Raw genomic sequence first — 13,521 nt, forward strand, 5'->3', positions numbered from 1 at the left:
AAGAGTTTTTTTCGGTTTTTTTTCAAGAACTTCAGCACAGATGCTGTGATATCATTCTTTGTGCAGGGTTGTGGCCCTTGCTGTTGGGATTTTCTGTGTGTGTGAGCCGTGTGATGGGGCTGCAGCTGTGCAGCCTCTCCCCCTCCTTCCCTCCCTCAGATCAGGGCTGTGTCCGACACCAGAGCACTATCACTTAAAAACCAAATTGGTATTTATAACTCAGCATTTTCTAATCAAAGAGACAGAACTATGTGGTGAGATAGCTGGTGTTTTGCACAGTTATCTTGAACATGAACTGCTTTTCCTGTGAATCACACGCTGCAGTGAGGGAAATAAAGCTCAAGGGCAAATGTTTAGAATACCTGTATCTTTATTTTTATTCTAGAAGGCTGGCTAAGAAGAACCACTTAAAGTTTTTTACAAAGTGAGAGAAGAATCAATCTGTGTAACTAAAGTGAGCTGTTCATTAGGATGCACCAACATAGGTGGTGCAGTGAACCTCTGTTCACTGTACATTAGGGTGTACTGTCATAAAAAGTTTAAGCTTTAGGTCATAGCACATTTTCATCTTTCTATGCTGTGATGTTTATGCAGATAAACTTAAAGACCTGCTAAGATATTTACTGCAGTAGGACTCTTGTGTTAAATCACGTTTGCAATTGTAAAAATACTGTGTGATCTTTACAAAATTCCCACTTCCTAAAAATTATCTGTGCTAGAAAATGTTACTCCATTTATTCTTGTGAAGCAATTTTTGTTTGTATTGTCCAGTCTGCTGCATTCAAAAAACTTTAGTAGCTCCTACTCATTCATTTTGACCAATGAATACATAGGAATGGCAGTTTCTCTCTTTAAAGAGTGTTAAAGATCATTATTGTCCTGTTACCTTTTTTATATTTTTGTGTGTTCATGCTGTGTAATGTGAATTAAGAGAAGTTTCTTCTGTATTTTTCAGGTTCAAGCCATTTTTTCCATGTCAGCTATTGCCAACTGATGAATATGAAGATCGAGACCTCTGCATACAGGATTTTCTGTTGATAGAAGGTCGCCTGAGGGTCACATTAATTGAATGTACAAGGTATATTTTTGTATATTTTTGTGCACTTTTGCTTATTCTTGACTAAGCAAGGACCTGTGTTTCCTCAGTTTGTAGTTATTATTGTTGTAGGGCAGTTCTGATGTGCAAAGTGGCAGCTTTGGTGTTATGATTGCACTCTAACCACAAAATGTACTTTGCTTGAAGTAAAAATGAACAAATGAAAGTTGCAGTTACTTTCTTGAGGCACTTTGGGTTTGTGTGGGGGCAAGCCTTTGCCTTTCTGAATTTTGCCTGGTTACAAGTTCTGTGCCTCCTCTTATTTGCTTGGTTTGCTTTTCTGCTACACCAAATTATGGGTCTCTTTCCAGGACAATATAAATGTTGTAATTATATTACTGTGTTATGTAACCAAAGGGAAATGATGGTTTCACTCAGTCTTACTTAGATAAATCCAAATCACTTTTATAAGGCATTATTTACTGTCTTGGTCTTGAGTAAACAGTGGAAAGAAATAAAATCTATTTCCTCCATTCATTGAAGAGAATATTTTTCTCTTCAAAGCTGGAGAAAAGGTGTGTGGGCTCTTGGTTTGTTGGGGGTTTTTTGTCAGGCTCTTGGTTTATGTTAGATCTTATCCAAGTAGTGCTAAGGCTTTGATGTAGTCATGTGCAGTTCTACTCTTTATGAACTAAACTGCTCTGCAGAAAGACTCTTTTTTAGCCTGTTCTTTCATTGCTTGTACCAAATTCTCTTTGCACTTTTTTTTTTCTGTAGCACTGAACAACACTGTACAACATTTGAGCTGTATTTGCTGTACTAACGTGGTGGTCAGGACTTCCTGAAGATATTCTTCTGCTTCTAAGGGTTCTGTGGTGGCAGCAGGGGTTATGTTTTTTGTGATAAAATTCCTGCTTACCTGTCTCCCTCTCTGTGGTGGTTTCTGTGGATGATCCAAGGATACTGAATAACTGTGCATCCTTGGCCACCAGGAGCATTTCCCCTTTGTACTGAGTAAAGGAACTCTGATCTCTCTTCACAGCAATTCTACAATTTCAGCCCATTGATGCATTTTTTTTATCATGAGGGCCAAAATGACCACCTTGCACTGTGTGCAGTGTTCTTGGTTTGGGAAGTAATCTTTCAAAGTTGTCTTTCCTGAATCTGAAACACTGAGCAGCACCAACTCTTGAGTTTCTTTGCACTGAGAGCTCAGGTTGCTCAGTCTGACATCATTGTGAGCTCTGTGATTTCAGCTGTCACAGATGCTTATCAGATGGCTGGGAGAGGATGCAGTTGCTGATTTGTCAGGTCTGACATAATCCAAGTGTTTTATGCAGCTTGGAATTTCTCAACACACGCTTGGAAATTGTCTCAGCAGACACTTCTCAGGCAAGATGCCTGACTGCTGGACCCACAGTAATTCCTCAGATCTTCCAGTTGTCCATTCTTTGTTTGAACTGAACAGCTACAACTGCTGTCCATAGAACCCCCCAGTGATAAACACTCTTGTTTCATTTGCATCTGAAGATATTGATGAGGTACAAAGAGAAACAGAGAATTTTGGTAGTGAAAGAAGCAATATACACTATATACACAAAAACAACAGTGATCAAGTTTCCCTTTTTCCTCAGCCCTCTGTGAGTGGTGTGAGTTTGGCTGGGCCAATTCCCAGTGCAGCACTGGGTGCTGACATCCAGGGCTTTTGCACTTATATCTGCCATAGGAGCCTAAACATTTTTATCCTCTCATTCTCATTCCAGAATGAAGGATCACTTTAATTTCTGTGTGGTTTTCAGTTTTGCTCAGTGCTCCAGAAGGTTTTGTATTTTCTCAGTAGATGATCTCTGACTTCTCTACAGAATTTGGAAGTAGAGTTCTCCCATCTAATCAAGTAACTTTGTTCTGCTGCTTCTCCCATATAAGTTTGGACATCAGTGGTGAAACTATAGTGGTAAAATGTTTAGCAAACTTTTTCTGTATTATAAATGGCTTGTTTAATTAAATTATACTCTTCACATGACCAAGTACTTGCACTTTTCACACTTCTTTTCTAATTGCAAGCTTGATCATAGGAATTTTCTGCTGTCATGCTGTTGAAAGAAAAATTAAAATTGTTAAAAATTAATGAAAAGTTGGGAACTTTGGTGTAAAGAAATAAAAAGGAATTATATCTTGCAAATATTTATCTGACCTGCACAAAAAACTGAAGTTTTCAAAAAATGCAATGCCCTCAAAGAACTGAATTGTTGCAAAAATGCTGTTATCTGTCATTATCTTAAAACTTTGAAGAAAAAGGGAAAAACGAAGCAACACTGTTAAATTTTGGCTTTATTTCTTTTTAATCAGGAAACACTCTGAAAAAAGTAACAAAGACAATAAACTCTGATTTTTATTAGGCAAGAATACACTTCCAAAACTGTGCCATAAAGTGGGCACTTCTCAATCTGTAGGATATAGATTTAATATTTAGTAATATATAATAATGTCAGTCTCTATGTGCAGCTGTCTTACAGGATAAAGCTTCTTTCTTTGCATATTAATGGAGATACTGTTCAAACAAAAATTTTCTTAGTGTAGCAGAAGTTACAATTTTGCCTTTGTCTTTCTGAAATTGGAAATGGAGCTCCAAACTCCAGCAGAGTTTGAGCTCCTAAGAGCTCTTTAAAATTTAAATGTGTAGTTTGGCTGCCTTGTGGTGTGTCTGTTCACCTGACACCAGGTTTGCTGTTAACCTGCTGTAAGGTGAAATCTCAACATGCCTCTTGGTTTTGCTTGTGCCTTGGCTAAAAATTGTTCTGTTCCTCTTTTGAGCTGTCTCATGTGCTTGTTTTTCTATCCAGTACAGCAGAATAGCTCCTGGGCTGATATTTTAGAGGAGGACCATGAGTGCCCCTGAGAAATTCCCTAAGAGTGTGTCTAAGTGAGCAAAAGGAAGCTTGAGAGCTGTCACAGTCAGAGAGGTGTTTACCCTTGGGTTGTCTGAATTTTACCAGTTCTGATCATTGGTGAAAGTCGTCTTCAATAACTTTACTTAATTTTCAAAGGATATTTACTGCAAATCTCCACATCTGAAAGATGAGACTTTTTGATCATAAATATTTAACCTAGAAACATTATTTAACAATGTCAAGATAAACTGAGAAAATTGATGTTTTTCTGACAGCTTGTGTCTGTATCATCTAAGGAGTTGTATAACACATCACAATCACAAATAAGATACTTGGGATGAAAACTTAGAAATTGTTCTTGTAAAATGTGTATAGAAAGTTTAGGGGGGAATTAAAATCTAACAGCTCTTTTGAATGAGTAAGGTTTGTTTGAATTTTTATATTCCAAAATATTTATCTACTTCCAGCTACTGTGAGATAAGTTATGAACAACTTGATTGCTGTTCTATAGCCTAAAGTTTATAGTCTGGGTTGTTTTGTTTTTTTCAAGTATTAATATCTGTCTGAAAAGCTTTATAGCCTTCTGGAATAGGGTATCATGCATGGAGAACTACTCTGTTATAAATGTTACAAAAATCATAGATAAGAGGATCCCAGTTTAGTGAAATACAAATATAATTAGTAATCTACAGTAGCACTCTCTTAAACCAGCAAGAGCTTCACATTGTGATGTTTAGGATTAAAGTGGAAGACTCTGGTTGCTCTTCCTAAAATAAAACAAAAGCCATTTATGGGAAAATGCCAATTGAACACTTTCTTTAAAAACAAACCAACCACTCTCCTCCAAAAAAAAAAAAAAAGAAAAAAGAACAACACTGTAGGAAAAAAAGTCATCCCAAAAAAAACCCTTAGCAAAAAATTCTGTTATATTTTATATTTGGAGATCTTCCACTAGAGGGTGGCAGTGTCTTTTCTTTAGTGTAAGGCTGTGCCTGTGCAATCTCTTCTCTCTGAACTTCTGTGTATACACATTGGTAATAATCATGTATAGATGAAGAATAGGGAATTTAATGTGATATCTGGGATGTATGTAATGGTATTACAGTTCTTACCATAGGCTTTTCTATTTCAGGTTACTGGTGTTTGGATCCTATGAAAGAGAAACAAATGTTCATTGCACAATGGAGCTGAGCAATAATGTTTGGGAAGAAAAATCAAGAAGTTCTATTAAAACGGTAAAAAACAAAGGGTGTCATCTTTGCATATTGCACTTTGTCTTCTGCACTTGATACATGGTCTAGAAAGTGTCTTTAGGTAATCAAATGGGTGATAGACCAGAAAAAACCAAACCCAAACAATAGCAGACCAGTTATTTACTTTTTAGTCCACTGACAAATTACCATGTATGGATAACATCATGTTCAGTTCTCACAGCTGTGCTTGAAACTATACCTGGTTTGAATATTCTGCCAACTGTCCAGATGCATTAAAACAAATAGTGGAAAATACTTATTTTATAGTCCTGTTATATTTGGGTGGGGCAGTGTTTAGAAAGCAGTGAGTTGGGTTATATTTGGGTTATATTTGGGTGGGGCAGTGTTTAGAAAGCAGTGAGTAAGATTCACCTGTCTTTGCCTGGCCAGTGTTGTAAGGTTGTGTTTTACTAATTATTGCACTTAATAACAGGAATTTAGCAGTGTACAGCCTGCAGATTGCCTGCCTTTTTTTTTTCTTTTTGTGAGAGTGAGAATGACCTTTTTCTATTTCATCAAAGAAGAGGTGTGATGTATGAAACAGCCTTTCAATTTTACATTAGAGGGATATTGTGTTAGTAATCAAATTGAATTGGGCTTGTGCTGAGCATTAAGTAGTGTGCTTATTGAAGAAAACCCCCCAATGCTTTAACAAGTCTGTGTGTTAACAGTTGGTTTCATGTAAAGAAATCACTGGAACAAAAATCCTTGCCCTGAATTTTACCCTCTGCTGACTGCCACTAACTTAAGCCTTTGCCTTTGTTACATCTGACTGGAGTTGTGTTTGGAGACCAGCATCATTTTCCACTGGAGCAGCAAGAATCCAGAATTTCACCATCTCATTCAGTTTTCCACCATTAAATTCCACTTTGCATTGGGTCTAAAATCCTTGTAGCAAATGCTGTGATCCTTGTTTTCAGCTTATGTATATTATGTTTTGCCAAAAGGGGAATATGGCTGAGCAGCAGCTGTGTCTGAAAACATGCACAGATCTGCAGGGTTGATGCTCTGGCAGTGGAGCTGGCAATGCATTGATTCACCAGTGCACTCCTCTAGACAAATTCACATGTGATTATTTTTAGAGGTTGAGTAGCAGTGTTAGAACACATTCTTTTACACAGAGGAAAGGAAAAACGCTCTGCAGACACTGTGGCACTGATGTGTTTGTGACAGCAGAGGGCAGTAGGAGTAAAGGAGTGAGGGTGGAATGGCTTCTTTTAAAACTATGCAAAAGTACTCCCGGGGAGGCTCTCAAAAACTCATCTACTGTGTCAGTATCTAAAGTGAAATGGCAGGTTTTTTACTGAAATGGCAGCTTTTAAAAATGTCCTAAGTTTTTGGAAATCTGGCCCTCAATGTACAGAGGGTTTTCTGTGCATCTGTGGTGCAGTCCTTCATTCAGTGGGTTCAAACACTGCCAGAGCAGAGACTCCTCAGTTTGGGTTGCTGCATCTCGAGCTCAGCTGGCACTGGAGAATTCACTGTGCCCAACCACCTTGAACTTGAGGCCTCTGGAATGGTGGCCTGGTTTAAAACTCCTGCTTTTGAAATCTCAGTATGGGACAATATGGAAACTGAAAATTTCCAACTTGCAGAACGATTTTTTTATTCAACAGATGTAGCAAAATCATGGAAATCTCTTTTCCTTAAGAAATCCAGTTAAATTTGCAAGATAAATTACAAAATGTTAGGACATCTCACTGAGTGGTAAGAGTATTTTCAAAGATCCTCAACAAAATAGGAGGTGTTGCTTACACATTTAGCACTGGAACTTAGTTATTTTTAGAAATGTTAACTGTTTGAGTAGTTAAATAGTAAGTTATAATGAAAAAATTGTGTTATTTTTCCAAACAAAAAGTTTGCTTCTAGCCTTAATTGTGATTATTAGCACTATTGCAATATTAACTATGAAGCAGCTGATGGCAATACTTAAAATCTTTTTAATACTAAATCCTGATTGTAATGATCACATTTGCAATACTTACTCAAGATGAAGTTAGAATGAATAACAATTTCAGAAACTACAAAAGAGAAATAGCAGAAAAGTTAAAGGTACATTCTGGTTTAACAGGATCTAATTCATACAAGCCTCACAAAGGCATGACAATACATCCCCTGATTCAGACTATGTTCTACAATAGTCCTGAGGAAAATTCTCATAACTTTCTATACTTCTTGACATTTTCATTCCTTTTATTGTGTTAGTAGTAGTGATAAAAGATTAGACAGGTTTAATACTTAGTAATGAATTTTGGCAAGACTTTAATCTGATCCCAGAATTTATGGAACGTTAGTAGATGTCACAATTGATTTTGGAAAAAGATGCTGTGTTATTGAATATATCTGGAGCATTATTGAAGTGTCTGTTACAATACAAAGGTGTCTCAGGCTTATGTTTGTCAAATCTGAAACAGGAGTAAGACTTCAGAGAGTGTTTTGGCACATTCCCATGTGAAACATGCAAACATCCTTAAATACTTTAATTAGCAGTACATGCTGCTGGAATTAAGGTTAATGAGTGCCCTGCTATGTAAAAGTGATGTATGGTGAGGATGCAGTAATTAGCATTAGCAGCATTGGACTGGCAGACAGGTGTTCTGTGGTTAATGAGATATCTCTGAGTAATGAAATACGTGATTGTAGATATGAAGTGGAGGCTGTGTCATAAATGTGGATTGGTGTGTCCACTGGACTGCAAGTCAGCAGTACCAGGTTGATTTCTACAAACAAAAAGAATTGTTCTGTTTTCCTTGGAGCACATCTGTTCAGAGTGAACTCTGTGCCGTTTCTACCCTTGGTGAGACTCTTTACACTACCAGCATTTCCTGTGTAATGTTGTGAAAGAATAACATGATTTTTCAGCAAAAATCAAAATGTCTTTATTTATAAAAGGAAAATACAGCCTGCTTTCTGTACAACTGGCAGAAGGATGGACATGGAGATGAACTTGAAATATGAGTAGCAGAAACCAGAGTTGGCTTTGTAAGTACCCTATGCATTGACTGCTCTGTATTTGCTGGTGCTTTTCTCTGGATCCACCTCTGTGGAGAAGAATGACTCAAGAGTGCAGTTGCATTGAAGTGAGAATCTTGTCTCTTATGAACTGCTCTGCAAATCTTTGTAGTCATATTTTTTGTATCTACATACTGATTTTTCTGATAAGGATTAAGTAGTTTTCTAGAAGTTGTAGAAACTATTGCAAGGAGTTTGGTGTCTTCTGATAATCTTATACATATGTACACTGTAAATGGTTTGTGCTTTTTATTGGTGGTAAGAATTCAAAGTAATGTGGAGAGGTTCTCCACCGCACACCAAAAATATATCTGTTCCAAATTTTCTGTTAAAGTCTTTTTTAATAGAAATTCAGGAGCACAAGAGAACCATTATTGATCATGAAATAAGTTACATAACCCAAGAAAAATTTGAGGGAGCACCTTTAAACTCTGATGTCAACTGTGTTGTCAGAGGTGGTACTGTAAGAATAGCCATGGCTTCATATTTCTCCGCAATTTCTTATTTCTACAGGCAGTAAGTCTTAGGGCTTTTTTATTGTTGGTAGGGTTTTTCATTATTATGTTTTTGAAATCCTGTCTATAAATATTAACTTTGGCAATACTGAAACTGGATTTCATATTCTGAAAAGCAGAAATTTCCATCTAAAATGCCACGTCTGGTAGCCCATAGGATTCACTCTGGCAGCAGTTGTCTCAGAAGCACAAAAATATCTCCTGAAGTTATCTAATAATAGAAGGAATTAAAGAATCAAGATTAGCATCCCAGTGCTTTTTTATGAATACTGCTTGGTGTTTTCTGCAGTTCATTCTGAGCATTGTGATCAGCACTGGAGTAACTCAGGGGGAGGACCTATAACACCACCTTTCAATATTGCACTATAAAAAAAAAGAGCAATATTTCTCAGCTTTTCATAAAACTAAATTTCCTTTATCAGGGATTAAGGACAACTTCAAGGTATTCCAGTACCATAACATATGAATCAAAAATGAAAAATAATGTAAATCAAATCCAGCACCTTCTGAAATGAGTTGCCTGGAGGTACTAAACTATAATGTCAAAATTTAAAGCAACTGTGAAATGTTAATTTGTGAATACATGGAGTTAAATGCCTCACAGTTGGCATTTCACTGTGCTTATTTAACAGCCTGCCATTTCAGTATTTAATCCTATCAAAAGAAAGAAGGAGGATTAAAGCAAGAAAAGCTTTTTGAAAATGTCACTTTTTATGAAAATTCATGATCTTGTAAAACTTGGTAATATTTGTAAATACAATGGGGAATAGTTCTGAGATTTGTGCCTTACATAATATTCTGTAATCTGTCTTTCAAATAAACTTGAAGGCCATCAGGATTTTTTCAGTCTCATCCTAAACATTTAAGTCTTTTGACTTGGGGCTTCAGAAAGCTTTGCTGTGATTTAATGAACAACCTTCTGTGAAAATGCACTGTAGTTCCTTATTACTTAGTAACTGTTCAATATGAACATTTAAAAAACCCCACCAAAACCCCACTGCCAGAGGGGTTTATTTCAGTGTATATTCAGATAATTCCTTAGAGCCCAATGCCATTATTTCAGTCACAGCCTGACCTGGAACATCTTACCTGCTCATCAGAAGCTGTGCTGCATCCTGGCCATGAGCACCCTTGCTGGGGCAGGCACAAAGTAGAGCTTGCTCCTCTCTGGCATTTGGCAGCAGACACTCCAAATGCAGCATGTGCATCCAAGGCTGGGGCTTCCCTTCCCTGCTCCTTTCTCTCCCTGTGTCCAGATCTAATCCTGAGTAAGCCTGAAGTTTCATGCAGCTTTTGTCCATGAACTGTCATAGAGAAAGTCTCACTAAGGACAATTCACCCAACATACCCAACACTAAAAGGCTGGAGCCTCTTCCATGACTCTGATAAATCAGGAGGTCACTGCCACATTTTCAGAGGTCAACACCTTGCAAAATATCAGCTTGGAAAACCTCAGCTGGATAGACAGCATCATCAATGGCATCTGCAATACAACTTGGCTACAAAATCTAATGAAGATTTCAACTGGAATTAGGTGGCTTCAAATCAAACTTATTTCACTATACAAGATGAGCAGCTGGTTGCAGAACTCCTAAGTCCAAGGAGCATGGATCAGCCTTACTGGCAACTCAGAGTAAGAGCTGGGCATGGGGAAGTGCAAGAACACAGAGAGCACTAAGCGCTGCTCAGCACAGCTTCTCACTCAAGTTATTTTATCCATTAATCTTTTCATCTACTATTTTCAATTTGAGACTCAACAAGTCAGATTTGTTGCAAGCAGTCAATGTCTGTTAGTGCTCTCTGTGTTCTTGCACTTCCCCATGCCCAGCTCTTACTCTGAGTTGCCAGCAAGGCTGATCCATGCTCCTTGGACTTAGGAGTTCTGCAACCAGCTGCTCATCTTGTATAGTGAAATAAGTTTGATTTGAAGCCACCTAATTCCAGTTGAAATCTTCATTAGATTTTGTAGCCAAGTTGTATTGCAGATGCCATTGGTGATGCTGTCTATCCAGCTGAGGTTTTCCAAGCTGATATTTTGCAAGGTGTTGACCTCTGAAAATGTGGCAGTGACCTCCTGATTTATCAGAGTCATGGAAGAGGCTCCAGCCTTTTAGTGTTGGGTATGTTGGGTGAATTGTCCTTAGTGAGACTTTCTCTATGACAGTTCATGGACAAAAGCTGCATGAAACTTCAGGCTTACTCAGGATTAGTCCTGTTCTCTTTTTTACAGAGCTGATCTGAAAAGAAACCCATTTTTGCTGTGCTTTTACTCATGGAATAGCCAACCTGAAGTACAGATTCTATGAGTTACCTTTCAGTTGACTATTTTATGTATCATCCTTGATACATAGGTACCCAGTTTGACTGTCAGTTGTAAGCTTTTCTTGTCATATTTTAATGTACTGGTTCATTTTTAAAGATATGTAACTATTTACAGTAAATTATACCTTTTCCTTAGAAATGCTTGTAAAAGTGATGACTGTTTCAGAGTGTCACCAGATGTGGTGCTGGTGACTCTATTTTTTTTCCCCTTATACTTGTTGCCTGTTCTGTAACAGGTCCAAATACTGAATGCAGTAAAGAGTTTTAAGTAGGTTTTACAGCAGCTGTCTTTCTCATTTGCAAAGAAATTGATTTACAGTGATAGCTGATCTTGCTAAATAAATAGATGGCTGATGCATGAAAGCTAACTTTGTTTGTGTAAACAGTATGGCTTATTGTAAGAGAGATAACAGTGTTTTATTGACCAGAGTACACAAAGTGGTTCCTGGCTAATTCAGTATTTCTGGAATGGCTTTTTCAATTATTCTGTTACATCCTATTGCAAAATTGCATGGCCAGATGAGCTGGCAGCTTGGAGACTGCCTCACATGACTGAAGTGGAAGGGGAGGGACTTACTTAAACACAGATATCTGCAGCCAGCTTTGGAAAAATAAGCTGGTTCTATTCTCATTGGTTTATAGTTTGTTTTCCTCTTCAGCCCTCTAGTTTACTTTTAAAATATATTTTCTCTGATAACTTTATAATAGTTAGCCTTTTCCTAATGTAGGGGTTTTTTTCAGATTAATTGGAGCTAATTTACTCATGTGTATGGATTTTAGTGATATTGCAATGTTTCCTACCAAATCAAGACCTCTTTAAGTTGAGCAGGTTGACAGCTGTTTTCCTTCCATTGGTGAACAGTTATGTCTCCAATAATGAAGAAGGGGAGTCTGTGCTTGAATGTGTAATTACTGAGCAGAAACATTTTCCAGAGAGAAAGCCTGGGAGTGGGTAAAAAGTTGTGAAAAAGGGGCCCATGGCTGTGAGTAAAAATCTTGTTAAGAAATAGGAAGGTATTGGCACTTGGTGCTCACAAACTCTCCTAAAACCGGTTATCTCCCAACATCTGTGTGAGATGTGTGCAGGTTTGACATGACAGAGTTGCAGAGTTGTTCTTTCCTGACTGCAGGTTGCTCAGTAAGAACCTGTCTGAGTGTTACTGCCACAAGCAGTTCATCATCTACAAGTTCATCTTGCAGTTAAGGAAGAGAAAATGACTTTGGAGTTTCTGCAAGTTGTCAAAGGATAGGCAAGTGCTTGTAGTTGTCACAGAACAGCTGATGTTTAACTTCTGCCCTTCAGGAATCTGATATTGTCCTTGCTTCTGAGTATAAATATCTCACCTGTTTATAGACTTGGAGTGCATTAGTAACTGCTGGGAAGACCATACAAGAAATCTCAGCTGCTTGGTTCTGTTCTTATTGTTTGGTTTGCACTGGCTGAATTAACAATTATATTAGCTTAAACAAAAGCATCATCAGGTTGCATACCAGGAAGAAATTCAGAATGGAGATTTTCAATACTATCCTTAATTAATAGCTATAAAATAATTATTTATATTAATTATTTAACTAATAAACCTACCATTTTTAATGTAGGGATCTGGTGTCCTTCAATGGGATAGAAATGAATTTCCGTACACCACAAATACTTGATGTCTAGTAATTTTATATTTTATGGTTCAAGTGTCAAAATACAGGCATAAAATGTACTGAGTGACTGCAAAGAAAGCCTTTAATTTTGTGGGAGGAATTCCTTATTCTGAGTACAGTCTAATATATTGTAACTATTTTTATGAAGTCAAATGCTTTTAGTAGTTCAGATTCTTGAACTCGGGGTAATGCAGTGTGGTTACATGTGTCACATATTGCCTTCCTAGAATGTAATTATTTAACTAAACGTTATCTCAAATCAACTGTTTATCTTTTCTTCTTTCTTTCTCCTTCTTCAATCACAAGCTGAACCAGAAATTAGGTGCTTGTCTCAGTCTTACAAGTCTCTTCTAGGTCTGGTGGAGCTCAACACTTGGAGGCCACACAGAGTGAATGAGAACAGTGGTATACTTATATTGTTGTTATAATTTTCAATGGTTACTGCATTACCAGTTACTATGGCTATTCTATCTGTAGAATAGCAGGAATGGAATCTCACTTTGTAGGCAAAAGTGAATATTAAGATAATTATCAGTGCAAGATAAGTGATTCTTATTGGTGACCAAGCATCTTAAAAGTGGTTTCCATAATTTAAAAAAAAATTATAAGCAAAAATTTCCCCAGAGAAGTGCAGTGCATGTTCTCCCAGAGCTCTGTAATGATGGCAGAGAGCAATAAGAGAATAATGTGAGTGGGCAGTGCAGCAATTGTCCTGGAAAAGCCTTGGGGATCAAAGCTGGAATTGCCAATTCCCGTCACACAAATGAAATGACTAAAAGGTCACCTGGTGTATTAAGGTTAGAGGGAGCAGAGTGAGGCTCTGCAAAGGCCACCTGCAG

General features: G+C 37.4%; 1 protein-coding gene across 1 annotated transcript in view; it reads left to right on the top strand.

Moving 5' to 3' along the window:
- Window positions 1-13,521, top strand: part of PDZD8 (PDZ domain containing 8) — a 53,318-nt gene that overhangs the window by 17,066 nt on the left and 22,731 nt on the right. The window contains exons 2-3 of the mRNA XM_054277215.1: window positions 956-1,078; window positions 5,060-5,162. Coding sequence (XP_054133190.1) covers window positions 956-1,078; window positions 5,060-5,162 — 226 coding nt within the window. The remainder of the gene's footprint in view (window positions 1-955; window positions 1,079-5,059; window positions 5,163-13,521) is intronic.

The sequence above is a fragment of the Melozone crissalis genome, unplaced genomic scaffold (assembly GCF_028551555.1).
Source record: "Melozone crissalis strain CALT ecotype California unplaced genomic scaffold, PUWL_Pcris_2 ptg000019l_1, whole genome shotgun sequence".
Classification (NCBI taxonomy): domain Eukaryota; kingdom Metazoa; phylum Chordata; class Aves; order Passeriformes; family Passerellidae; genus Melozone; species Melozone crissalis.